The sequence below is a fragment of the Magnolia sinica genome, chromosome 6, assembly GCF_029962835.1.
Source record: "Magnolia sinica isolate HGM2019 chromosome 6, MsV1, whole genome shotgun sequence".
In the NCBI taxonomy this organism is placed as follows: Eukaryota; Viridiplantae; Streptophyta; class Magnoliopsida; order Magnoliales; family Magnoliaceae; genus Magnolia; species Magnolia sinica.
The window spans coordinates 15,910,556-15,938,437 of record NC_080578.1 but is presented as its reverse complement, the minus strand read 5'-3'; the positions used below and the strand labels follow the sequence as shown (position 1 = coordinate 15,938,437).

The window sequence follows — 27,882 nt, the reverse complement described above, 5'->3', positions numbered from 1 at the left end:
TGGAAGGAAGCCCTGAAATGATCTGTAAAAATGGATGAATGGAATGGATGAAACAAATACATTATGGTGGGGCCCACAGAGCACCGACCACCAGCCACCGGGCTGGTGTCAGGGGAGTAGCCAATCCGTTTCCTCGGTTTTTCGTCTTCATTCACTGTCGGCGGTTTTCTCACGAAATGGACGGTTCAGATATAATCCCTCTGCGCTGCCCGTCTAGCGTAGTCTTGAAAATGGCATTACACCATACAACTGCATGAAAAATGATCGCATCAAAAGACATAACGGTCACATGAATTCTACATCAGACCATATTGATTTTGTTTCACAAATCGCCATATACACGTGGTGGCTAACTTATGAACGGTTTGGATCTTGCATGATCTTTTGGTACGTGCTTAATATCCTCACCCAACTTGATGTATGGCCAATTTGATGAATGGATCGTCCTGATTTTTTATTTTTTTTTCTTTTTTAATATGGCGTTCTTCATGGTGATTCCAACATTTTGGACGGGTTGGATTTTCACACGCTTGACGGGTTGACAGATACGAGGTAGTTTGACGGTAAGTATCCTCCAACTCGTAGTACATGAGACTTCCTCTATATATTGCACAAATCACCGTCTTCTGCCATAGCTCCCTTTCATCTGCAGCAACGAGAAAACACAAATCAAACGGCAGCTCTCTCACGACGATTTGAAGAGGTATGCGAATGCTATTCTTTAATTCTTTACTTCGGATTCTAGGGTTTCATGGAGAAGGCCATTTTTTTTTTCCTATTTTCTTTTAGGGGTTTTGATTTGGTTTTTATCATTGAATTCCTTTTTGGCGATGTGTTCGATCGCTGTTGACGCTGAAAAATTCGATTTATGCGGTCGTAAGGTTGTTCTTCCTTACGATTTTGTGGACCCAAAATCTAGGTTTTGGTGGAGAAACCGATATGGTTTTTGGGGATTTTAAATTCGATGAGATTTTGATCCTGCAAATTTTTTTTGTCAATGATGACGATGATGTTTGATTTCTGCTAAATTTGCAGAGAATTCTGTTGAAAATTCTCTGTTTTTGGTTTTTGTTTTCTTCTGAATGACAAGGTTTTGATTCCACATGTTTGGATGTCTGAGAAATGGGTTCTGGATTGGAAAATGCAGCATGTGTTTGTTAAGTTCGGAAGGCATTGTTCTGGTCCAAGTGCAAGCATGATCTGCTTTTCATCACTCATGGTTTGGGTGAAAAAGCACCTAACAATTATGTCTTTGATTCTTGGAAGTTTTCAATCTCATTGTTGTTTGGTTGGTTTTTCAATACGTTGAATTTTTCTGTTTGATTTCGGTGGAAAAAAGGCACCGTTGAGGGATTTTCCATTTCTTAGTTGTTGTGAGATTTCATCTCTCATATTCTTGTTTAGAATGGTAGTTTTCGTCTGTTGTGAAAATTCGTTCTCTTCTATTATAAAAATTGGTACTTGGAGAAGAAAATCTGAAAACAGGATAATTCAATTTTTTGATGACCCAAAAAAAAAAAAAAAAAGGTGGGTCATGGCAAAGATAAAAAGTGCAGGCGCAGCCACAACCAAACAATAACTAGGATGTATGTAGTTTGTGACAGTATCTGACTACATCCATTGGAAAACCACCTACTAAGTATTTCACTATTTCAGAGTACAACATTCAAGATATCGTTTTACCTTTGGAGAACCTAGTAATGATCACTAACCTTTGTCTCTCTATATATGTATCACCTTAAGAAACCCTTAGCACCTTTCTTGTGACCTGAATCAGCATCTCCGTGGGACACACACACAATCTATTGATACCTGCTTGCCATTTCTAGAAGAACTGAGAGAGAAACCCAGGAACTCTTCTTGAGAAGGGAGCATGAGATCCTAACTGAAACCTCGAAGGCTACTAAACTAATTGATATCATGTCTCTGTAGAAAATTCTTTCTCATACCCTTTGAGAGAGCAATCCTGTAAATAAAATTTAAAATCAACCCAATAAGGTGATTGAATTCAAGTCATGTGGAAGGATAGGCAGGTCATATTGATAGTGGAATTGAGAAAATGTTACATTAAGAAATGGAAAATGGAACTTTTCTTTTTCTTTTCTTTTTTGGAAGGTGAAAAATGGAACACTTTGGAAAGCTTGTGTAATTCAAAGCCTCAATTCTACGGGAGATTTGGGGCTGTTTGTCCCTATTCTTTGGGAGTTGGTGTTGTTTTATAGGCCTCCCATTCATGGTTAAACATTTTGCTTAGTTTAGTGAATCTAAAGAGCCCAATTGTCTGTAGCTTTCTGTTTTTTATGGTGGGTTTTGGCGTCTTGGCCTGATGTATTGCAACCTTATCTCTCTCTTTCATACACAAAAAGAAACTCTGTTTTTTGGTGGGTTTTGGCCTCTTGGCCTGATGTATTTCAATCTTACACGCGCACACACACACATAGAGGTGTGTGAGTGCGAGAAAATAGGGGTTAGGCCTAGGTGGGCCCCATTGTGATGTGTTTGTGAAATCCACTCCGGCTATCACATTCGTCACTGTCAACACACACACACACAGTGTCTGTGTGCGAGAAAATAGGGGTTAGGCCTAGGTGGGCCCCATCGTGATGTGTTTGTGAAATCCACTCCGGCTATCATATGCGTTGCCGTCAACCCACACTAGCCCCACCCACCCCCCTTGAAATTCACTTTGGCCATTAAATGTGTCAGCCCATGTTATTGCCCAAGGCCTAAAAATCAACCACATCCATGATTCAGGTGGATCACACAAATGAAAACAGTGTGCAGGGGGATGACCACCCTCAAATTGTTTCCCTTGATGTGGCCCACATAAATCACAATGGGCCTAATCACGTGGCCCTAGGCATAAATTTTTGTGAGGCAGCTGATGATTGGAGTGGATTTCATGTAATCATCATGGAGGGCCTATAAAAAATCAAGGGTGGATGTTCCTTTCCCAACTGTTTCCTTTGGTGTCATGCACCTAAGTCATGGGTCAACCTGATTTTTGGGCCCTGGGCATAATGATGGGTGACACAACTGATGGTAGGAGTCAAGGTATTCCATAATGGTACCGGTGGCCATAATTGCCACTGCCATTACCATTAGAACATGGGCCGCAATGCCCGTTATGGCCTCTCTCTCTCTCTCTTGAAAAAAAAAAAACAAGAAAAAAGCCCTGTTTCTGCCCTTCAATGGACCATTATAGGGCTCTTTTTTTTTTCTTCTTCTGTAATATGGCCTCATAATGCATAACAGTTACCATTGTTCCTATTACATAACAACTGTTATGGCCATTACATAAGTGTTTTTTGATATCCTGTTTAGACTGGATTGTACACACACATCATGATGGGTCCTGTAAGAAATCAAGGTTGGGCGTCCCCTTCCAAGTATTTTCCTTGGTGTGGCCCACATGAATTACAACTTTGTCCGGCATTGTAGCCTTAGGCCTAACATGTGATCATGCACCTGATGTTTGGAGTGGATTTTGGAAACATATCACGGTGAGCGCCACCCAAGCCATGCACCCCCTTGCTTGCATGTAATGTTTTTACAGTTTGGTTCATAGGAGACACACCACTTAGTTGGTGCAAGGCTTAGATGATGATGATGATGATATGTACACACACACATGCTTCTGCTGCTGATGATATCGTTGCTTGCTTAAAAATATTTCCACACTCCCGTCAGTTTGGGAGGGTGGATGATCGAATTTGGGTTGCCTTAGATTCGATTGGGTGCCAAGAGGTATAGGTGTGGGTTTTGAGAATGAATTTGCTGCACATAGACCCAATAATTGGGTAGTTCGCAGTCTCAATTTATTGTAGGAAATATGCAGAAACTCCAGGTGGATTTTCATGACTGTTTATGGCCCCTACAATCAAAATGAATGTGCTATTTTTAGGGAGGTAATCGAGGTCAGCCTTCAGAGTGAAGTGCAAAACCATGGAGTGTATCATTTCACCATTGATCTCTATGATTGATTGCAAATACTCATGGACTAATAATCAAGATAGCCCAATAACAAGTTTTCTAGCGTCCGTTGATCCATAAGATTTTTATCCGGGTGTTGCTCAGTGTTATTTTGAGGCCTACCTTGAACCATTACCCAATTATTCTAGAAATAAATAGACTCTTAGTCTTAGGGTCCCATTCCATTTTGAATCTTTGATTTGAGCTGATACAACCTTTTGTTTGAAAGGCGACAAATTTATTGCTTAGAGCAAAAGCTAAGAACATACAAAAAGATTTACGTACTTAACATGAGATGCCATTCATATTGGCCAAACCCCCTCATATGAGAAGCCCTCCCAATGATATCCATTTTACCCTCCTATATACATCCCCCACAGATCCTTTCTTGTTTTGAAAACATCAATCATTCATCTCCCTCCATATTGCCCATAGCACAACCATCAGTATCAATTTTCTCATCGTAGCCGCCTTTTTCCCTATTCTAGCAGTCGACCATGCTAGTAAAAGAGCCTTCATGGTTCCCGGCATCACCCGAGGGTCATCGAAAAGTGCAATGAACTTAACCCATGTATTCCTCACAAAAGAACAATGGAGAAATAGATGGTCCACCATCTCTGTATCCCCCATATACATTGTGCAATAATTTGGAATTACCATTGCTCTCTTCTGAAGGTTGTCGATGGTAAGAATTTTGTTTCTACTTGCCAGCCATGTGAATACCCGCAACTTTGTGTGGGAGCTTGGCCGACCAAAGGAAAGATAAGTTGTCGTTGTTTTCTTCCACGGGCGACTACTTTAACATTTTGTAGAAAGATCGGATCAAGAATCTCCTCGATTTTTCTGACATCCTAACCATCGAGTCTTCCGTGTGTAGTTAGTACTTTAGTTAGTGAAGCCATTCTATTAGTCGTATATATTCCTCCACTTCCTCATTTGATAGGTTCCTTTGACAATGTATGGACCTCCACTGAGTCACCCACTATCGAAAAGCACCAACTACAATCACGTCCACGCCTTCAACTACTCTCGCTATTAAAGGAAAGGCAACCATTAGAGGAAATTTGCCTATCCACAAGACCTTCCAAAATCTAATTCTCTTGTCATCTCACTAGGAGAATCTGATCTCGTCCTTATAATTGCCCCTCAATGATGCTATCCACAACTAGTGTTGTCAAAATCCTACGATTTATGATTTGAGTCGAATCTTAAGCAAAACGATTTGAATCGCACCCCTGAATCCATCTTTATATGAATTCTACGATTTTATGATTTGAATCCTACGATTTATGATGCAAATCCTAATTTACTATTCAAATTGTACTTGTTCTCTTCTATTTTAAGCTTCATTTGGCTTTTATTTTATGTTTTTAAATTGGTGGGGGCTTTAAGAATCGTTTAGAAAAAACCTTTCAAAAAAAAGAAAAAAGTAAAAAAGAACCGTTTAGAAAGTGTAAATTATTTAATTTTGTTTTTTATAAGTGATTAAATGATATATATATATTCTCTTAAACATTAAATTGTAGAGTTCTATTTTAATAATTTCTTGCTTCTTAACTGGTCGAATCACCAAATTGTTGTATGACTTATTTGGTATGTTTTTATGGATGGTTACTATTAGGTTGACTTATATGTATTGTGGACTAATGGTTAGAAATCAAAATATCTTTTTTCTTGGTCAATCTACAAAATCAAATGCACCTTTTCTAATGTGATTTTACATTCAAGAAAGGTAATAAGAATATAAATGATTAAATAATCCTTGTAAGTTTTTTAAGGAAAATTTCTTAAAAGACAAAAAAAGGAAAGATAAGAGTCCTTTTACACTATCGTGACATGGTATTACTTGGTGCATATTGATGGCAAAAGGATGATTACTGAGTTTTAAATTTTTTTATGATTTATTTATATTTTTCATATTTTTAATTTTTTAAGAAAATTATAAAAAAATCTTACGATTTGTGATTTGATACGATTCAACCCCAATTACGATTTGCGATATGATAACGATTTTGACAACATTTTCCACAACCCCGAAGCTTAATAAAACGATGAGTTCTTCACCCACCATCTCCTACCTGAGCGCCATATTTATTTACAATAATCTCCTTCCATAGTCTTCCTTATGTTGTCTTGAACCTCCACAACCACTTCCTTTGGTTCGCCTACTCCAAATTTCTTACTCACTTCCTCCCTATATGGTTTACATACCACCTCCCATTTTAGGAGCTGGAATTTGTGCTTGACCTCTGCTCCTTGCCATAGGAAATTCTTTCTCAACCTTTCTAATTTTTCAATAACTGATGCCAGGCACTTAAAAGGTAGAGGTGGGCATTGAGCCGAGTTGAGTCGAGGTGGGCCAAGCTCGGCTCGGCTTGTCCTTGCTGTACTCGAGCTCGAGCTTGGCCTCGAGCTCAACATTGAAGCTTGGCTTGTTTGCCAAAGCTGTCGAGTCGAGTTCAAGTCGAGCTAGTGGTTCGAGTCGAGTCGAGTTTACCTCGAGTCGAGCTCGAGCTTGTTGGGTGAGAGAGTAATGGATTCTGTTCTTGATCCTCCTCCATTGATGAAAAATTCAAAAATCTTAGGAGAATCAAAACAAAACTCAATGAAAAAAATCAAACAAAGCTTCGAATCGGATGAGGAAACCTGTAAGAACCGATCTGTTCTTGATCTTCTTCCACCAGTAGAAATCCAAGTACTAAAAAAGAAACAGAGCAGAACACAGATCAGAAATCCAAGTAAAGAGCTCTATCCAATCTGATCATTGGATTTCCTTGAAGCTCTAACAAATTTGAGAAAAACCCATCTCAGATTTCTTGGCTTTCTCGCTTAAGAAGTAGATCTCAAGAGATTGATATCATACTATTATGGAGCTGAAATGAAAACTGGTGGTGGTGGTCCGGGCGGGCGTGCGGCTGACAGCGGGTAGAGAAAGAAAAGAAAGGGAAAGGGAAAGGGGGTGCGTGTGGTCGGGTAGAGACTAGTTTTTATTTTTATTTTTATTTTTATTTTATTTAAGTTAAAACTTATATTAATATAATATATATATTATATATAATATATAATATTTAATATATTTATTAATCGAGCCGAGTCGAGCTCGAGTCAAGTTGAAATGCCCCCTAGTCGAACTCGGCTCGAACTCAACTCGAGCTTCAAATAATTAGCTTGCCTCAGCCCGAATCGGCCATTCAAGCCGAGTCGAGCGAGTTTTTCGAGCTAGCTCGACTCATAAAGAGCCCTATTAAAAGGTGACATGATGTAAACTGGTAAGTTTGATAGAGCTAATTTTATCAATGTCAATCTTCCCCCTAATGAAAGATGTCTACTTTTTTACCGTGACAATCTCCTTTCTACCCTTTCTTAACTTTATCCCATAGGTGTTTGGCTTGTTTTCCCACACACAAAGGAAGACGTATGTTGTAGGAAAATGCCTTGCCTTGTGCCCAAAGATTTCCCCAATGCTGCCACTTAGTTGCAGTGTTTCAAATAGCGCCCGTAGCGTAGCGTGGCCGTAGCGCTACGTAGCGTCCCAAATAGCGTAAATCCCCTGTAGCATACGCTATAGGGGTTGTAGCGTATGCTATAGCTATGTAGCGCGTAGCGTCCGTAGCGTAAGCTACAACGTATTTTTTTTACTATTTTATTTTATTATTATTTTTTGCACGTTTTCTTTGTTTCTAATGTTGAAGAATGTGACACTTGTATTATACTTGATACTTTTAACCTATGGGATTTTTATTTCTTTTCATAATTGTGACTTGTGGTTTCAATTAGACATTATTAATTAAAGTGGTTTGCTTAGAAAGTTGTTGATGTGATAATTATTTGATTTGGTTTATATATGTGGATTGGCTTTTGACATATGATAACTAATAACTATTTTTTAACATGCTTATAATTGATAAAATGAATCATCTTTTAGGCATTTTTATATTTTTTCCTTTTTTTTCACTATTTATTATATGTCATATTTTTAAATTAAAAAATAGAAGTATCGTGTAGCTTATGCTACGTGCTACGTATTTACGCTACACGCTATAGAAGGCTGAGCACTACGCATCACGCTACCACTATTTAAAACACTCCTTAGTTGGTAGAAGTAAAACCCCAAATGGTGCACTTTTTGAAATATTAATCCTCAATCGCGAAACCACCTCACCAGTTTCTTCAAATTGTCTATCGTTTCCGCCTTTGCATCCCTAAAAGATGTGGTATTATCGTTTAACTAGAGATGGGAAATCAATGGCCATAGATCTGTCACCATAGATCTGTCACTTGAAAGCCTATGATCAATCCAAACTCCTGTCCCTTGTCTAGCATCTTGCTTAGCTCCTTAGCTACCCCCTACGAATGGAAGGGAAAGCAACACCAAAAACCTTGTCATTATAATACATTCTTCATCCATCTTCTCCACTCTTGCCAGCATGCATCCCAATCTAACTAGCATGTAATCTAAAAATGTCCAATTTACTTGATTATATAACTTTTCATCATCCAACTTGCACCCTATTCCTCTTCTTTTTTTTTTCCCCCTTGTGCCTTGCATCCAAAGCTTCGTGGGCTATTAGAGCTATCCACGGTCCATCACCCCGCTATGAATACTCCTTGCGGAATGGTGGAATTCTATTCATGGGCTATTAGAATGATGTTGCTTAAGAGGAGGATTTTGCCAATAAGTTGAAGGAATGGTGGAATTCTATTTCTGTGGAAGGATGGGCAGGTCATGGATTGATGATGAAACTGAGAAATTGAAATGTTGCTTTAGGGATGGAAAATAGAAAGGATTGAAAAGCTTGTGGAAGTCAAAGTCTCAATTCTTTAGGAGATCCAAGCCCCCAAAAGGAATAAAGTAATGAATTAACAGGAGAGGATAAATCCAAAAGAGATACACTTAAACTTGAGCTTAAAAGAAAAGTGAAAGAGGAAGGGTTCTTGTGGATAAGTGAGGGCAATGCTAGGAAGGGTCATATCCAAGGTGCAAGGTGCTTCTTACACGGGAGGCAAATCAATTGGTGGTGCTCCGACTATGCGCAAGTGTATCTATTTAAAACATATCATTTGCAAGTTGAATATGGAGAAATCTTTTGATTTTTTAGGAAAGGAGCTATCAAGGGGAGCTTCAGAGTGAGATGGAAGAAATGGATATCAAAATGTGTGGGGCATCTGTGCATTATGCAATTCTTATAAATAGATACCCCAAAAGTCATTTTATGAGGGTCTAGGGGGACACCTTGTCTTTCCTCATTTGTTGTTTGTGGTGATTGTTGAAGTGCTTAGCATGATGATCAACAAGGCATTGGAGGAAGGTTATCTATGGATCCTTGTTAGTTATGGCAGTTTGTAGGCGGCTCATCATCAATACAAGAACGAACCATCCTGTTTTGTTGTGCAAATTTGGAACAACTGGCAAATTTTCTACTGTTTAGATGTTTTGAAGCTATTGGAGGTTGGAAAATTAATATGCTAAAAGGTGAGATCCTTAGCATTTGAATGGAAGATGGGAGTGTCCATCTCGCTGAGGGTTTAGTTGTAAGGTCAGGAAAATTCCTTCGGCCTACCTTGGTTTGCCTTTGTCCATTGGAAGGCATTAGGTAAACAGGGTAAGCAGCTGTGAGGCGTTGTGGTGGAGAGAATACATGAATAGTTACAGAGATCTTCTCTAAAGAGATTAAAAGTAGTTTCACGTTGTGGGTTGGAAGGAGGTATGCAAGTCGCAGGAAGCCAGTGGAGCAGGGATAAAGGAATTGACGATCATGAATCATGCTCTAAATGGAAACTGGATTTGGAGCTTTGGGTTAGAGGAAAGCTTATGGCATCAAGTTATTTTTGGCTAAATATTGGAAGCAAGAGGGAATGTGGATCACACTTCTATCTTCTTGATATAGAGGTTTAGGGATACAAAAACCTATGATAGGAGAGATCGATATTTTGTGAAAGGTGTTACCTTCCAGGTTTGGAGACTATATGAAAAGGCCGAGCTAAGAGTCCTAGAGGGGGGGTGAATAGGACTATGCCAAATTAAAAAATTAAATGCGGAATTAGACAGATATAAATAAAGATAGCACTTAACAATCCCACAAAGCAGAAATGAATAACAACCTCAAATGTACAAGTATTGAGAGGTTGATACAGATGTTGTTCTAAGGACAACCTTACACCAAAAACCAATGGCTTATGGTAGGACAACCTGATTTTTAGAACGGTCCGTGTATCAAAATCCCAAACCAATGCAGAGGAAAATAAAAATAGCAAAGAAAATAAATTAAGCTTATTACAGCATTCCCACACTTGTATAAAAGAGATTACAACATTCTCCACAAAAGCTTAAAAAGAAATTACAACATTCACACGAAGCCACAATCAACCATCCACCACAACACCAAAAATTATAGTGGTTCGCTTGTGTGTACACCAACTGTTTAGAAAAACAGCCACACAACTACTCCACTCCCAATATCCTCTCCCTCGAGATATTGGCGTTCACTATGAAATAGGTTTTTCAAGGTTCACCTAAAACCTTCACAATTGTGTCTTTCAGGTGGGCTTACACGATTCAACAACCCCACACTTTGAGATTTTCTGGATCATCTCAGACAAACCAAAAAGAGATTTTTCCTGGCACAACCTCAAAAACCAAAAAGAGATTTACAAAAATGTAAATATACTTATCTGGATATTCTCCTTTGATGAAGCCCGGTAGAACCAATTTGAAGTAGATGCTCAACGTACATGTTCAATATCCACACTCACTTATGTAAGGGTTCTAAATGATTTTTATATTAAATCACTTTGGGCTAGCTTGATTTGATTTTGATTCCAAGAAAGGGGAAAACTTAAATCCCTTCTTCAATTAAGATTGGAATAGAGAATTCAAAATCAAATGCAAAAAGCTAAATTAAAAAGAATATTAAATGAACATAATATAGTTTAAGAATATCGCAAACTTATCTCTCAGAGTGGTGTCTTGATTTTGCTTGAATGACTTATCAAACTCTGAAAATCGTGCTATATTTATAAGTGAAAAAACTGTTCACTTGACTGGCCCAGAGGTTAGCTCGACTGGTCGAAGGACCAACAAACTTTTAAAATTTCAGGCGCGATAAGATAAGATAGGTCCACGACTAATCGAGTGGCTGGTATGACCGGTCGAGTAGCCTGCATGACCGGTCGAGCCATGCACTCGACTGGTCGAGTAGGACCCTGAAAGGTTGCTGGACTTTTGAGTGAGCACTGTTCACTCGACTGATCGAGCAATCTCCAAGACTGGTCGAGAGTCCAACAAAAAATTTCGAAAATTAGTAACAAACCTTGGACAGGTCGAGGAAATTCTTGGACTAATCGAGTCAGTACTAGGACTAGTCGAACATAGGCTAAGACTAGCCGAGAAAAAGCCTATAAACTTATATAATGACCCAAATTAAGTATGCAATTCATATGACATAATCTATGGTCAATCTAGGGTCATTCATACCTTATATGTGATATTTGAACATTGAAACATCATTCGCTTCAGTTGATAGTTGATCTTGAAGTACTTGAAGCTTAACATCTTGAAGTACTTTGAAGCTTGAACTTGAAGTACTTGTGACTTGTGTTTTAACTTGAGTATATAAGCTTTAAGCTTGAGAAGATTACTTGAGCTTGAATTCTTAAAGTAATACACACTGTCTTGATATAGTTGAAGCTTGAAAACTTGATCTAGTACTTGAACTTGTATAAGAATCTCTTGTTCTTATACATGTGTTGCTTGAATCTTTAATTGGAACATCCTGAACTTGTACTTGAATTGTTTGATCTTGAATATGAAGATGAGCTACACAAGATACAGATTCCAAGAGGTTTTGGCACTACAAAATTTGACAATCATAGGAGCTAGATAGAATAGCATTTACAATTTCTCCCCTTTGTCAAATTCGTGACAAAACAAAATCAATAAAAATACCATACATGCACAATAAAGAATCATGCACTAGTTACAACCTGGTCAAAGAATCATGCACCAGTTACAACCTGGTCAATACTCCCCCTTAATACCTTACTGCATAGAATCCGAGACGAGAAAAAAAAATTGCTACCTACCTATCACCTAACCATATTCTTCACAAGTCCACATTCATTCTCCACATTTATCATAATGAAAAGCATGTCAGGATTAATTCTCCCCCTTTTATATGACAAAGGAAAGAACCGATAAATGATGATGGAAACACGAGCAATGAGAGAGGTAAGGTTAAGATAACATAGAGACAAGATAACCATTAAAAACATGTCCAATCACAAGAAGAAATTCAGGTATTAAAAGTTATTACATATCAGATACTCAAAACTAATCCGAACCAAAAGGAGCAGGTATGGAAGGATCAATTTGATGAAGTCCCTTGTTAATGCGCCTAAAATATTTGCGCATATATTTAAATTGCATTTCTTGGGACACATGCATACCTTCAACCTTCTCCTCAAGTGAGCGCAAACGCGCATCAAAATTAGATGGCTGATAATCAGGATCAACAGCAGAATTGGATTAAATTTCATCAAAAATGTCATCCATATTGACATCATTTGGAGGCAAAGCATCTTCTTCTTCATTTGCTTTAGCTGCTCCTTCAGCACCCACATCAGCTTGGCCTGGGGCTAACTTCAAATTCATCTTGTTAATGTTAGAGTTGTTGAAGGGTAGATGGTGAATGAGAGCCTCTCCAACAGGCATAACTACTAAACTATGGGTGGCTAAAACAGTCATAAGATAAGTAAAGGGTATGTCACTGTGATCTGGGTGGAGATGGAACTGAATCATGATATAACAAGTAAGAGAAGGAAGACACACAGAGACTCCAAAAATGATAGAATGAAGAATACAAACCATGAATGAGTAAGCTTGGTTTTGTTACCAGATATAGGATAGACATTTGAAATGAAAATCCTATAAAGAACCCTGTATCTGGGTAACATAAACTTGGAAGCGAGCGTATTCCTAGTACTTCATTCTGCATCCATATTACATAAAACTCTAGTGAGCATTCGCTTCTCAGATTCAAAAGGTTTTGCTACAAGAGAACTAATGGAAATACCGTCATCATTGACAGGAATATCCATTAACCCAGAAATAAGATGACGGTCCACATCAATTGGACCTTCTCTGGTCGTAATTGTAAACGTCAGATTCTCCGAAGAGAAGTCACTAATGCAAGCATACATAGCCTGCGCAATGGAGCGGTATGCCGGTCTACCCCAATGTAATATGTTATCGCATCCTACAGATTGAAGGAGAGGAACAACGCTAAATGGTGCCAAACAAGGTGTCCCGTATCGGTATCGGTTGGCGTAACGGTGTCCTCCAAAACTGATACGGATACGGGGGCGTAACGACGCAAATATTTTTTTTGTCAAAAAAATATGAAAAAATATGGATTAAATCCAGAATATTCTAAGCATTCCAAATATGCATTCATTTATAAATTGGAACATGTTTATGGTGGTGTAACGGTCCACTCTTTGGTGAGAAGTTGTATCGGACTGTCTGATGAATTTATGAACCAGATAACCTGAATTTGACTACAAAATTCATGTATTTAATTTTCTAACTATCTACTATCAATGATAGATATATTAGAATGAATGTAAAATGAAAATATCTTACATTAGGTGTTTGCAATTATTTTTGAGGAATTTCTCGAACATACCTGTGCACGTGACTGTGATAGTGTGATTCTTGCCTATGACCTGTAATTCTCAAGTCAAGTATTAAAAAAAAAAAATAGTAGTGTCTGATATACTCCCCTGCAACTTGATTAAGGATTACTTGATTGGTTGTCAGGGGAGCTATTTTAAATACAAGTTCGGCAGTGTCAAGTGTGTACTCGCGATGGCAATAATATTGTTGTGAGCTGTCTGCTGCAAATACTTACCTTAACACAAATATATACTCACAATCACAAGTCACCACCAAAATGAAAATCTGCTTTTTTATGGTTGCTCGACCTCTACATCATCGTCATCGTCACCATCAGGCTGAGGCTGTCCAATAGGTGTAGGTGCTGCATATCCATAATATCCAGTGCCAGAAGGAAATACTAGATCAACGAAACTAGAGGATGACTGATCCTGACTAGGCAACGACTCTGGCCCGGAGTAAGGATATCCACCAGTGCCCATCGAATAGCCATACTGGTGCCCATACTCAGGCTGTTGAGAATCTTGAGATTGAGAGTGCGTCTGCTGTGATGAGTAACTTGGATTTGGATTTGGATATCTATAATCATATGGATATTGATCGGGAGGGCTACTCCAATATGAATGTGATGGAACAGGCTCAGTATAACCATCATAATTCAATTGACCATAAGAATATCCATCATAACAACCAAGACCATGAGCCTGCTGATGTTCCGGACCTCTCGGACCCGGTGCACCACTAGATGTACCCACCTCCTGCTGGCTGTATCGTGACCGGTACACTCATAAGTCCGACCTTGTGTACCACCTCATTGATGTTCATCGACATCGTGATTTGTAGACGGCTGTATAGGGCACTGAGCAACACCAGAAGTGCCAGCACCAGGGGCAGGGGGGTCATCGTCATCATCCGACACGGTCATGTTACCACTGCTCGTACTCTTTTGTTGATCTTGAGCCGTATCCGTGCGTGGCATAAACGCTGCCCCTCTTACTGGGTCCAACACATCTGCACGACTCTCTTGTTGCGCTCTGCGTATTTCTGGGTCATCAATTTTTAATTCTTCACTATCCTCTTCAATTTGCTTTTCCTTTGTTTCCAACCAAGGTAGAAGTGGGTCATCCTCATCATAAATATTGTCCAAGTTTATTGGACAGTAGTCTCCGTCATCAACAGCTGTAATGCTCCTATGATGTCATCGCATTCTTAGTTTTATATTGTAGTGCATGAAGACAAGTCTATCTAATGTTCTAGTCTGTAATCTATTCCTATTTTTTGAATGAATGAGCGCAAAACAACTCCAATTCCTTTCGCAGCTAGAGGAAGATGTTGTCTGGCTCAAAACTTTTACTGTAATTTTTTGGAGAGCCTTCATACTCTCTCCGAAATTAATCCACCATTCGGCCGGTTGCAATCTAGATACTGCATGCTGTGCAAGAGCATCTCCAAAGCTACCAAGGCGATTTCCAAATGTATTTAATTCATTCAATGCCTTTATTTGCAGATCTAAGTCAGGCTCTAATCTCTTTATCACATTTTTTAGCCCGACACGAACTTCATCATCTACAACAAATGATTGGGCATATCTATACCTAGGATTTAGGTAGTAACCTGCTGCATGAAGATCGTGATGGAGTTGTTTTGTCCATCTCTTGTCGATCATCTTCCAATTAGTCTCCCAACTTCTACAATCACGTTGAATTGCAAACTGTCTTATCCATGGCATCATATAGGAAGCCCATGGTAGGTGCTTCATCGGATTCAACAAGACGGAGTACCCTCATTAGTGGCTCCATCACCTTTAGGATCGCCTTGACCTTCTTCCAATATTTGTTGTCCTGTATAGTGTTCGCAACTTCGACCGGTGTCCTTGATGTCTTCTTTCCATGTTTTGTGTTGAGCCATTCTCAGGAAGTAACATCTCACTCAACTCTTCCCTATGCTGGAATAAACTCTCTAATGTTATAAAGTTTGTTGCGAATCTAGTCGCCGCAGGCCTCAACAACTCTCGTCCTTTCGTGAACTTTCTCATTATTGCAACTACTTGATTATGGTTGTAAATAAATGTCGTCACTTCCCTTGCCCTTTCGACTATTTCCTTAACATTCTTCTTCTTCCCAATATCTTTCAATATAAGATCAATACAATGGGCAGCACATGGTGACCAAAAAAGATGTTTTCTCTTATCCATCAACACATGTCCTGCAAGCTTATATGTTGCTTCATTATCTGTCACAATCTGCACTATATTCTTCTCTCTTATCTCATCCACAACTTTATCCATTAGTCCATTAATATAAGTAGAATTTTTTGTTGCCTCTGAGGCATCAATTGACTTGTGGTATATAGTTCCTAAGTGGCAGTATACCATGAAGTTGATCATGCTGCGTCTGGTTGGGCCAGTCCAACCATCACACATGATTGTGCATCCTCTGGCTTGCCATACAGGTTTAAAGGTAGCCATGTATGCTTTCACATCCGCATACTCTGCATCTGTCCATTTCCCCCTAATCTCCTTAGCCGTGGGAGCTTTTATTCCTTCACCTGCTTTTGCTGCTGCATCAATTACCACCTGCCAATATGGAGAATTGGCTGCGTTAGGAGGTATGTTGGCATGTATAAATAACTTTGCTGCTGCTCTACCTAATTTCTCAATGGAAGTTCTACTCCACATTTGTTTTATCTTTTTTTGTTTAGTTGATTCTTTCTTAAATAAGATTGGATCAATAGAGGGTCTCCTAGGCTCATTTACTTCTTCATCCAAACATATAGGGGCATTACGTGAAGATGTCTGTCGTCGGCTCTCAAACATACGTCGTAACCCACCAAACCTACCCCCCCACTCCCACCTGCAGAAGCAGTTGCACTTCCAGTTGCACTCCCACTCCCCCTCCTCGCCCCCTGTATCACGCACTGACCCATGCGTGCCAAACATGCGGCGACGTTCTTCCTCTTCACGAGCTAGATGCAAGCTCTCTCTCGTAGCTATAGTAAATTCTCGATCTGAATCTTCGTCAGAATCAATAATATCTTCATCACGAATGCCCATATATTCAGGACCAAACATTTCCTGTCGAGCTGCATCCAAAATATCATCTTTCTTCTTTTGTACAACAGCACGTTTACCCTTCGACTCATCCAGACTAGCTTGCATTAAAAACATTATCTGTTTCGGTACTCTACTGCATGGCGCAACTTGATCCTCTCGATGTGCCAAATGTTGTTTGAGACGGGTAATTCCACCAGTCACTAGTCTATCATAATACTTGCACTTCATTTGGTGCCTAGTACCACCAACCCTCTCACAATGTTGTCATCCAATATCATCACTTACTTGTTGTTGGCCAGACCCAGACATTTCTTTAGGTTTAGGTAGATACTAAATAATTAGATATGAGTATGAGTGTATGACATATGTTAATAAAGATGATTTAATATTCTAACTAAACCCTAAGAAGCTCCAAGGCAAAACCTGTCCAATATAAACAAATAAAAACTTAAAGTCACTAATTCGAAAATAGAAAAAAATTATAAAATGACACTCCAAATCTGTAAAATACACATTAATATGTTCTACTATGATTAACACATCACATGGCATGATTAAAACAGTAAAACAATCGTTAAAAAATTATTTTTCGAATTTTAAAAAAAGGGCCATAATTAATGTGTAAATAGAAAAAATATTAAAAAATTATAAAATGGCACCCCAAATCTGTAAAATGCACATTAACAACTATGACTAACACATCATATGGCATGATTAAAACAGCAAAACAACCATTAAAAATTGATTTTTCGAATTTAAAAAATGGCCAAAATTCATGCATAAATAGAAAAAAATATAAAAAATATATAAAATGGTACCCAAAATTTGTAAAATGCACATTAACATATTTTACTATGATTAACACATCATATGGCATGATTAAAACAGCAATACAACCATTAAAAATTGATTTTTCGAATTTTAAAAAAAATGGCCAAAATTCATGCGTAAATAGAAAAAAATATTTTAAAAATATGAAATGGCACCCCAAATCTGTAAAATGCACATTAACATGTTCTACTATGATTAACACATCATATGACATGATTAAAACAGCAAAACAATCATTAAAAATTGATTTTTTGAATTTTTAAAAAAAGGGGCAAAATTCATGCGTAAATAGAAAAATATATTAAAAAAATATAAAATGGCACCCCAAATCTGTAAAATGCACATTAACATGTTCTAATATGATTAACACATCATATGGCATGATTAAAACAACAAAACAACCATTAAAAATTGATTTTTCGAATTAAAAAAAAAAGGGTCAAAATTCATGCGTAAATAGAAAAAAAATATTAAATGGCACCCCAAATCTGTAAAATGCACATTAACATGTTCTACTATGATTAACACATCATACGATTAACATGTTCTACTATGATTTTTCGAATTTAAAAAAAAAGGGTCAAAATTCATGCGTAAATAGAAAAAAAATATTAAAAAAAATATTAAAAAAAATATTAAAAAAATATTAAAAAAAATATTAAATTGCACCCCAAATCTGTAAAATGCACATTAACATGTTCTACTATGATTAACACATCATATGACATGATTAAAACAACAAAATATATTAAAAAAAGTATAAATACCTATTTTTGACAAATTTCTGAAAAATGGCCCACCGAGCTTTGATTCAACAAAATCCGCAATATAATGTGTTTTTTCCTCAAATATCCAGCCAAGGTTAGTCGAAATTAGTAGTAGAGGAGTGAGAAACAGTTTGGAAGCAAGAAGTTTCAAAAAAACAGCAAAAACAAAGCTTAAAATGCAAAAAAAAAGTTACCGTTTTTCGACCATTACCGGCTAGCCATTACGGGTCAGTAACGGCCGTTACGCCGATACGATCCCAAAACGCGTATCGGCCTTCACCGTTACCGTTACGTATCGGCCGTATCGTATCGGCCGATACGGCCGATACGTAACCGTTTTGGCACACCTTGGTGCCAAATGATCAGGATTAACTGTCTGTTCAACTATCACATTGCGCAAGCGAATATGCCGCACATACTGGGGATCTTCCTCGGGTGACCGAAGATGGCGCACCGTGATAGGAGTGGAACGAGAAGAAGATGGACCATGAGATCCTTTCTTCTTGTTTCTAACCTCCATTGCAAAAAAGAAATCAAGGAATATAAAGATTGCAAAAGAGGCAAGAAGGGTTTCTATTAGATCAGATTTTTTGATAGAAAACCCCCAAAACAGTCATAAAGCATGAAATAAACCATACAAATGAAGAAAAGGAAGAGCAAAGGACTTAAATTTACAAGAAAATCGAAAATAACGCATTAACCATGGAGGAATCGAAGATGGGTTCGACCGGTCGAGGTAGGGCGTGTTGGAGAAGAAGACCCAAATGAAGAAAAAGAAGATTTTCCCCAAATAAAAAGAGATTTACAAAGATGTAAATATACTTATCTGGATATTCTCCTTTGATGAAGCCCGGTAGAACCAATTCGAAGTAGATGTTCAATGTCTACACTCACTTATGAAAGGGTTCTAAATGATTTTTAGATTAAATCACTTTGGGCTAGCTTGGTTTGATTTTGATTCCAAGAAAGGGGAAAACTTAAATCCCTTCTTCAATTAAGATTGGAATAGAGAATTCAAAATCAAATGCAAAAAGCAAAATTAAAAAGAATATTAAATGAACACAATATAGCTTAAGAATATTACAAACTTATCTCTCAGAGTGGTGTCTTGATTTTGCTTGAATGACTTATCAAACTCTGAAAATCGTGTTCTATTTATAAGTGAAATAACTGTTCACTCGACTGGCCTAGAGGTCAGCTCGACTGGTCGAAGGACCAACAAACTTTTAAAATTTCAGGTGCGATAAGATAAGATAGGTCCACGACTGGTCGAGTAGCCTGCACGACCAGTTGAGCCATGCACTCGACTGGTCGAGCATTGTTCACTCGACTGATCGAGCAGTCTCCAAGACTGGTCGAGGGTCTAACAAAAAATCCGGAAAATTAGTAACAAACCTTAGACTGGTTGAGGAAATTCTTGGACTGATCGAGCCAGTACTAGGACTAGTCGAACATAGACTAAGACTAATCGAGAAAAAGCCTATAAAATTATATAATGATCCAAGTTAAGTATGCAATCCATATGACCTAATCTATGGTCAATCTAGGGTCATTCATACCTTATATGTGATATTTGAACGTTGAAACATCATTCGCTTCGGTTGATAGTTGATCTTAAAGTACTTGAAGCTTGACATCTTGGAGTACTTTGAAGCTTGAACTTGAAGTACTTGTGACTTGTGTTTCAACTTGAGTACATGAGCTTTAAGCTTGAGAAGATTACTTGAGCTTGAATTCTTAAAGTAATACACATTGTCTTGATATAGTTGAAGCTTGAAAACTTGATCTAGTACTTGAACTTGTATAAGAATCTCTTGTTCTTATACATGTGCTGCTTGAATCTTGAATTGGAACATCTTGAACTTGTACTTGAATTGCTTGATCTTGAATATGAAGATGAGCTACACAAGATACAGATTCCAAGAGGTTTTGGCACTACAAAATTTGACAATCATAGGAGCTAGATAGAATAGCATTTACACTATACAATCGCATAAACTTCTAGGAGGATACATGGTGTGACTTGTGATGTGGAAGAATCCAGGGTGTGAAGTCCTTCCCAGATTATTTGACATTTTGTCTTGCCAGGGAGCTATCGTATCTTAGTGTTTCAGTTTGGTGGGAAATACAATGATTTGGTTTCCTAGTTTCTGTAGAAATCTTATCGATGAGGAGCTTGAGGAGTTTATTCTATATTGCAAGGCTGCATACTACTTGTAGTTCCTAATACTGTGAACCACGACACTCGGTGATCATAGTTCACTAAAGCTGGGAATTTTTCAGCTTGTTCTGATTAACATTTTCTGCAGGGAGGCTACCTGTGAGCCAGTTATGCCATCCAAAGGTATTCAAGTATATCCTTGTCCCCTTGAGAGTTCTTGCATTTGGGTGCTAATGGCCAAAGATCTAGTACTTACCATCAACCATCGTCAAGAAGGAATATGTTGATTACAAATGTGTATTATGTGCTTAAAGAATGTCGAGACTGTTGTGACCTCTTCATGCACGGCGATTTTGCATTTATTATTTTGTGTACCTTTTTAAAATATTTTTTTTTTAAATTTTTATTTAATGCAACAAAACAGCCACATTAGCCAATTGATGAAGATTTTAAGAATCCAACGGCTCAAATTGTCTGCATTGATGATTTAAACCAGATCCGTGGTTTGATGAGATCAATGGTTAGATTACATTGTGGGGCTAAGAGGATCAATTGAATGGTCATTATATTTCTAGGATTTATTTGTTTTACTTAGTTATTAGGGTTTGATTAAGTTTTTTTTTTTTTTTTTTCCCTTTTTTGCATTTTCGCCACTTTCTTGGTGGGCCACTTTTGGGCACCAAACGATGTTTGAATGATGCAAAATTGGGCCCGTTTATAGCCTACTAAGTAAGCTTTCAAACGAGCTCATGATCATGCAATTCCGAGGCATCTAAGTGAGTTATGGCCCATATGGCAGTGACGGGATTTGGGATCAATTTAGTTGTTTTTTGTTATTAGGGCCTCTCTACATGCTTTGAGTCTATATAAGGCTATGCTACAAAGGTGTAAGAGATTATTATTATGATGATTTTGGAATGAAATTGCAATTTTCAGGTTTCTTTCTTTAGTTCTATTCGATTGAAGATTTGGAGAGGGAGTTGATCGTGATCTGTAACATTTGGCTAGAGGATTGTTAGGGGTCTTCCTTATAACATTGTTTTATATAAATTTGATCCTTTCATCCCCTTTAGGATTTGCATCATTTGATATTAGAGCAAGTTTCTTCGTTGAGAAATTGAGATAAGGTAATTTCCTCATCTTAATCCTTCTCTTCTTCTTTTTTTTTTTTACTCAATATCTTCCCTTTTCTTTTCTTTTCCTTTTCTTTTATTTTTTAAATTCACCATACCCTAATCATACTTTATCCTTTTCCCCAAACCCTTCGAACCTTAACCATAACCGGTATTTTAAAAAAAATAAATCAAACACATCAAACCTTGACCATACCCATTTTCAACCCTACCAAATCCTAAAACCGTTCCAACCCATAAATTCCCTTACCCTTTTTTTTTCCTTCCCCAAAACCCTTTGATCTAGAACTCAAGCCTACAATTCAGCCCATGTTCTTTCTTAGAGATGTCGTGGATAGAAAGATGTTCATATGCCTCGTATGATTATCCATATTTGGATTCCTATGCTCATCCATATCCGCCGCATTATTCTTATCTTGGTTTCTTCAATGATCGTGATCGACCCCCATATCCGGCTGAGTCATTCCCATTCTCATATGTGCCTTCGAGCAATTCTTTTAAACACCCTTCATGATGCTATGAAGGATGGCAGGCACGTGTTGGCCATTCAAAAGCATCCTATTGCACAGAAATGCTAGCAACTGCTGATATTGTTTAAGAGATGCGGAAGGAGAATTTGTAGGAACTGAAGGAGTTGGAGTGTTTAAGGAATATATGGCAAAAGAATTCAAGGAACTCAAGGAGGTGGCAACCCTTGATTGAATGGGAAAAGTTCTAATGAACAACATGTTTGAAGCAAGTTTGGCAAATCCAGAGGAATCCGTTGTTGGCTTGCTCCATGGATCCGTGGATACACCTACTAATGGATTAATAGCTCGATTGAAGGAGGTGCTAATGAAAATGGATGATCAACCATCGAATGACATGGTAGAAGAGAATGGATGATTAACAAATACTGATGATTTGATGATCGAAGAGATGGATAGTGTCATGATCACCATGGTGCCATCTCAATTATAGTCACGGCCCACAGATTGAAATCCAAAAACAAGGAAGATGCTACGATCAACGTTCAAGATATCTAGGTTTGCAAATCCCCTCTTGCAAAAAAAGTGGAAGTTAACTCCTTGAACATGGAGTGCCGCAAAGAAGCAAAAGAAGGCTTGGTGTTACATAAAACACCATCTTAAGAGTGATGTACTAATTTGACATGCATGTCTTTAGCATCAATTGCCTCCAAAAGGCCGAGGAAGACACGATATAAAGGCGGATTGTCATGATGTTCAACTATTGGCTTGAACTTGTGGGTGAGTTCTTAACGCAACAAAATGGCCACATGAGCTCATTGATCAAGATATTGAGAATCCAGCTGTTCAAATTGTCTTGTTTGATGAACGGTCAGATTGCATTGTGGGGCTAAGAGGATCAATTGAATTGTCATTATATTTCAAGGATTTATTTGTTTTAGTTAGTTTTTAGGTGTTGATTAAGTATTTAATAAATTTTCCTTTTTTGCATTGTTGTCACTTTCTTGGTGGGCCACTTTTGGGGCACTAAATGTGTCTGAATGGTACAAAATTGGTCCTGTTCGATAGTGTATTGAGCAAGCTTTCAAATGAGCCCTAGATCTTGCAATTATGAGGCCGTTTGAGTAAGTTATGGCTCATTTACATAAGGCCTATATGATAGTGATGTGATTTAGGGGCAGTTAGGTCATTTTTTTAAAAGATTATGGCTTCTCTTTTGGTTTTAAAGCTATATAAGGCCATGTTATGGAGGTGTAAAGCATTATTATGACGATTTGAAACAAAATTCTTTGGTTTGATATTTGTTTGATTCATTAGAAGATTTGGAGAAGGGGTATTTGTGATCTCTACTATTTGGCTAGAGGATTGTTAAGGTTCTTCCCTACAATGTTGTGTTTCAAGCGTGGAACTGGGGGGACGGGTAGAAAAGAAGAGTCTTTGGCACCTCTCTTTGTTGGTGACGTTGTGTTTAATATAGAAAGAGTGGATTAACAGGAGCTTCAACGAGAATCTTTAGTCATGGTATTTCAAAGGGTAAAGGAAGAGTTATATCATGGGCAATGGAACTTTCCTCTTTCTAGGGATGTAACTGGGAGGACATGATAGGTGGCTGGGTTTTGTTTCTGCCCTCCCTCCCCCGCCCCCCAAAACAAAACAACAAACAATATAGAAAAAAAGAGAGAAAAAAGAATACCACACTTGTGCCACCTGTTATAAAATCTGGTGTGCCCCCTAAAACTTTGCAATGATTGCCAACTTTTGCTCTATCACCTTAGGATAAGATCTTATTGTCCTTACAGCTGGGATTAAACTCTTCTTGGGAAGGGAGTATGAGTTCCCAAGTAATACCCATCCACAAAATCTCATTATTCTAAGATGATGCTTTATCGTACCCTTTTAGATAACAATCCTGCTTATAAGCTATTTTCCTGATAATATCTTTTGGTATTGAATTGCCTCTAGAGCTGTACACGAGTCGAACTAAGTCAAGCGTGGCACAACACGACTTGGCTCAGCCAGTAGCTGACCCCAGCTCGAACTCGGCTCGGCTCGGCTCGGCTCGGTCCTCAAGCCTAACTGGCCAGCTCAAACTCGGTTTGTCAGCAGCTCGAGCCAGTTCGAGCCTGTGCGACATTTTCTCAAACACATGGAGTGCACCTTCAATTTCTCACAATATGCAAAACAACAGCAGCAGTTTACAAGTATTTTATCAAACACTCGATAGGCAGCATCAAAATCAAAATACAAGGGTAGTTTGATCATGTAAATTTTTTTTTTTTTTATAATTATTTTTTTGTAGTGATTTGTTTCGTATCATACCTTCCTCACCACCAATCGATCCTGCGGAGAATGTATGCACCCGAAACAACACTTTCGTTGAGTCATTTCATCAAACACTTGGTGAGCAACGTCAATATCAAAATAACCGAGTCACTGAACTTATTCGATTCGAGCTCAGACAAGCTCGAGCTCGGCTCGATTTTTTTTTTCGAGCTCCAAAAATCAGCTCAACTCGGTTCGAACTGAGTCGAGCCGAGCTTTTTAGAGTCGAGTCGAGCGAGTTAACCGAGCTAGCTTGGTTTGTGTACAGCTCTAATTGCCTCGGTGTCCCCAAATGGAATATATACCGACAATGTTATTTAATTTAAATAAGAGACAAGATTTGTTGTTCCAGAATGCTGATTTTGACATTACTATCACAACATGAATATGATCGGTGATTTTTGTTTTGGTTTGATTAAGCTGTTTTTTGGATGCTGAGGTTAAGGTTTTTGCATATCCTGTTTTGATTTCAGAGATTAGCATCAAAGAAAATGGCAAGGGGAAGAGGAAGCAGGGATCTCTTCAATCTTGGTGACCCATTTACTGGTTTTGGGGGCTTTGGAGATCAAAGAAGCCTATTATCTAACTTCTTCGAAAAGGACCCATTTGAAGATCCTTTCTTCACTCGCCCCTTTGGAAGCATGTTCGGTGCTGGCATGCTTGGGCGCAACATGTTTGGCCCTGACATGCTTGGGCCTAGCATGTTCGGTTCTGGCATTCTCGGCTCCGGCATGCTCGGGCCCAGCACATTCGGCCCAGGAGGGAGCCCTTTCAGAGATATGCGCAACGTTGAAATTGTCGAGCATCAAGATCCTCATCTCAATAAGTCAAAAGGAGTAGTTATTGAAGAGCTATCATCTGACAGTGAAGAAGAAGAAGATAAAGGCACTAGGGAGAAGAAAGATAACCCTAGAAAGCATTCTAGGCTGGGTAAAGAACCATTTGTTCAAGACCCGGACGACGAAACAGAAGGTAAATAGCTTAACATGGGGGTTATTGCTATATGTGGCTGAGCCTCTCTTCATCCAATATTATAGTAATTTTTTGGGGAAGGTTCCTGTTATGGTTACAAGTTTAAATGTGATCACCTTCAAACTAATTATTGTAATTGGTCCTTTTATTTTCAGATAGGAAGAGGAAGCATGCTCATTATATGAGTGAATATAGCAGGACAGATAGAATGCAGCCGCAAACTCAGACCTTCAGCTTCCAGAGCTCCAAGGTAACATATGGTGGTGCCAATGGAGCATATTATACTTCATCTACGACTAGAAGGACGGGTGGTGATGGTGTAAGTAACTTGGCAGTTTGAAGTTTATTTGTTAGGGATTTGTTAGGTTCTTATGTTCTTCTACTTGGTTGTGGAACAGTTGACAGTGGAAGAGAGCAAAGAAGCTGATACGACTACTCGTAAAGCAACTCACAGGATCTCCAAAGGAATTCATGATAAGGTATCATGGATTGGTTTTCTCCTTATTTTAAGTTTTTTAACCCTTCCCCCATTTTTATTTTTATTTTTAAGTTTCTGTGGTGGAGTTCAGTTGCTGGATCTTTAGAATAGGGTATGGTTTCTATTTCAGAGGTGACAGATCATAGTTCTTCGGTTGTTCATGTTGCTTGTATGGTTTCTGCAGGGCCATTCAGTTACAAGGAAGCTTAACTCGGATGGAAAGGTGGACACTATGCAGACATTGCACAATTTGAACGAAGGTGCAGTTTCTCATTGATTGAGTGTATAGTGCACTCGGTGCGTATATTCTGTGTTTTGCATGAATCATGATTGACTGGACTGATATTTAGTGGCTTTCAGATGAGCTTCCTGATTTTGAGGAGACTTGGAAGGGAAATGCAAGAAAGCACTTGCCTGGATGGAACCAGGGATTCGATGTGATCCAGAGTGGTCATATGGGTAAGTCTTGTTTTGGAGGCTTATGTGGCTAGGTTGAAATTCACTTGGAACTCAAAAAAGAAGAAGAAGAAGATAATATAACTAAGTCTTGTTTGGTGGAATTGTGAGATACCATGGTATTCCTGCCTTCCGCTGATATATTTTTCATTTTTATTACTTATGGCATGAATGATTATTCCTTGTGAGAATGCACCTTTTTCTTTGCATTTTCTCCTAGTATATTCTGGGGCAATGGTGAAGTCGCCATGTCATAACACAAAAAGGTGAAAAGGATTGATCACCTGCAATCGCTTGTAGGTTATTTTGATTTACAACCCATTTTTAGAGGTATTTCCCCCTGGAAAGTACTAGATATTGTCAAGTGCAAATTGGAAAAAGATTCTGGAAGCATAAAAATGGGTTGTAGTGTACAGTAAGCTGCATGTCGGTGATCAGTTCTCAATGGTAAAACTTATATGTATATCATCCTATTCACCTAACCAGACATTCCCTCAGCCATGCGGTCTTTTGATTTAATGCAGTGATTGAGCATTGCTACAGTGTCACATGCATTGTAGAATTTTACCGCTTTCCTACTAGAACACATCTACCGTACATGTGGCATGCATATAGGGTGATTAGGTTGTGGTACACCTTGTGGGTGGCTAGGTCCCAAAACTTGAAAGCAATTGAACTATGATAGCCAACCGAGCTGTGGCCTTTAGATGGGTGATCCTCCAAAAACAGAGCAATGGTCCCCATTCAGTTTGCAGAACTCACACAATGGAATGGTCAGAGTTATCTGATCCCATGGACTTTCGGTCTGCAGCCCATTCACAGGGTGGCCCTCGTTATCAGTAGTCCTTGTGTCCCCACTTGTTTGCCACGTGTAAGTAGGAAGCTGTGTACATAGAATGCTGTAGCATTCCTCATGGCCAGGGGTTTACTGATTTTCTTTCCTTTTTTTAAATTATTTTTTTACTATTTCTTTGGATGTAGGACGAGAAAGTAGTCATGGCGGGCAAAACAGGCAGATGTCAAGGGGATGGGCCCTTCCTTCGACAGAGTCACCACAGAACCCAGAGAGGACGCAATCACGTGGTAACGCCAGGTTCAATTCTTCCAATGGGAGAGCATAAGCAGTTGCTGATAGTAGTTTGTGCATGGGTTCTATGCAACCCATTACATGCCCCGCTAAAACTGAGCTGGAGCTCTCTCTCTCTCTCTCTCTTTCTCTCTCTCTTATGTTTCTTATCTCTAAAGATCTCTTTGCATGATAGGAGCCGCTTGTTCCTAATACCCTGCTGGATTTGGTTACTTTTCATGCATAGCATCGGCTTACATGGGCATGTATAGGTACATATACACACTGAAGGGAAGGGAAGGGAAGGAAGATGGGCTGTGGGTTATACTGTAAAACCTTTTCACCTCGCATTTGGTTGGATGTGATGTGCACACTGACCATAAACTTACATAGACCTTGAAATTCAAGATTATATGGACGTGGCGAACCATATGTCACCACGAACCTGCCTGTCCATGCAGGTATCAGCTTGCATGGTATTCCTGTATGGAAGTTCTCCACATGTGATTTATGACTAATATTGGTGTGCCTA

At 38.6% G+C, this 27,882-nt stretch overlaps 1 protein-coding gene across 2 annotated transcripts; it reads left to right on the top strand.

Annotated features, from left to right (window-relative positions):
- Nucleotides 1–635: 635 nt before the first annotated feature.
- LOC131248385 (uncharacterized) lies at nucleotides 636–27,882 on the top strand. Of its 2 annotated transcripts, XM_058248655.1 has the most exons (8): nucleotides 668–703; nucleotides 21,530–21,583; nucleotides 24,852–25,350; nucleotides 25,506–25,669; nucleotides 25,749–25,829; nucleotides 26,013–26,088; nucleotides 26,189–26,287; nucleotides 27,266–27,882. In XM_058248655.1, the coding sequence occupies exons 3-8, from the start codon at nucleotides 24,870–24,872 to the stop codon at nucleotides 27,403–27,405; spliced, it is 1,041 nt and encodes a 346-aa protein (XP_058104638.1). In that variant the 5' UTR covers nucleotides 668–703; nucleotides 21,530–21,583; nucleotides 24,852–24,869; the 3' UTR covers nucleotides 27,406–27,882. The 2 variants fall into 2 exon arrangements, with proteins under 2 accessions (XP_058104637.1, XP_058104638.1); XM_058248654.1 differs by lacking the exon at nucleotides 21,530–21,583 and having other exon boundaries at nucleotides 636–703.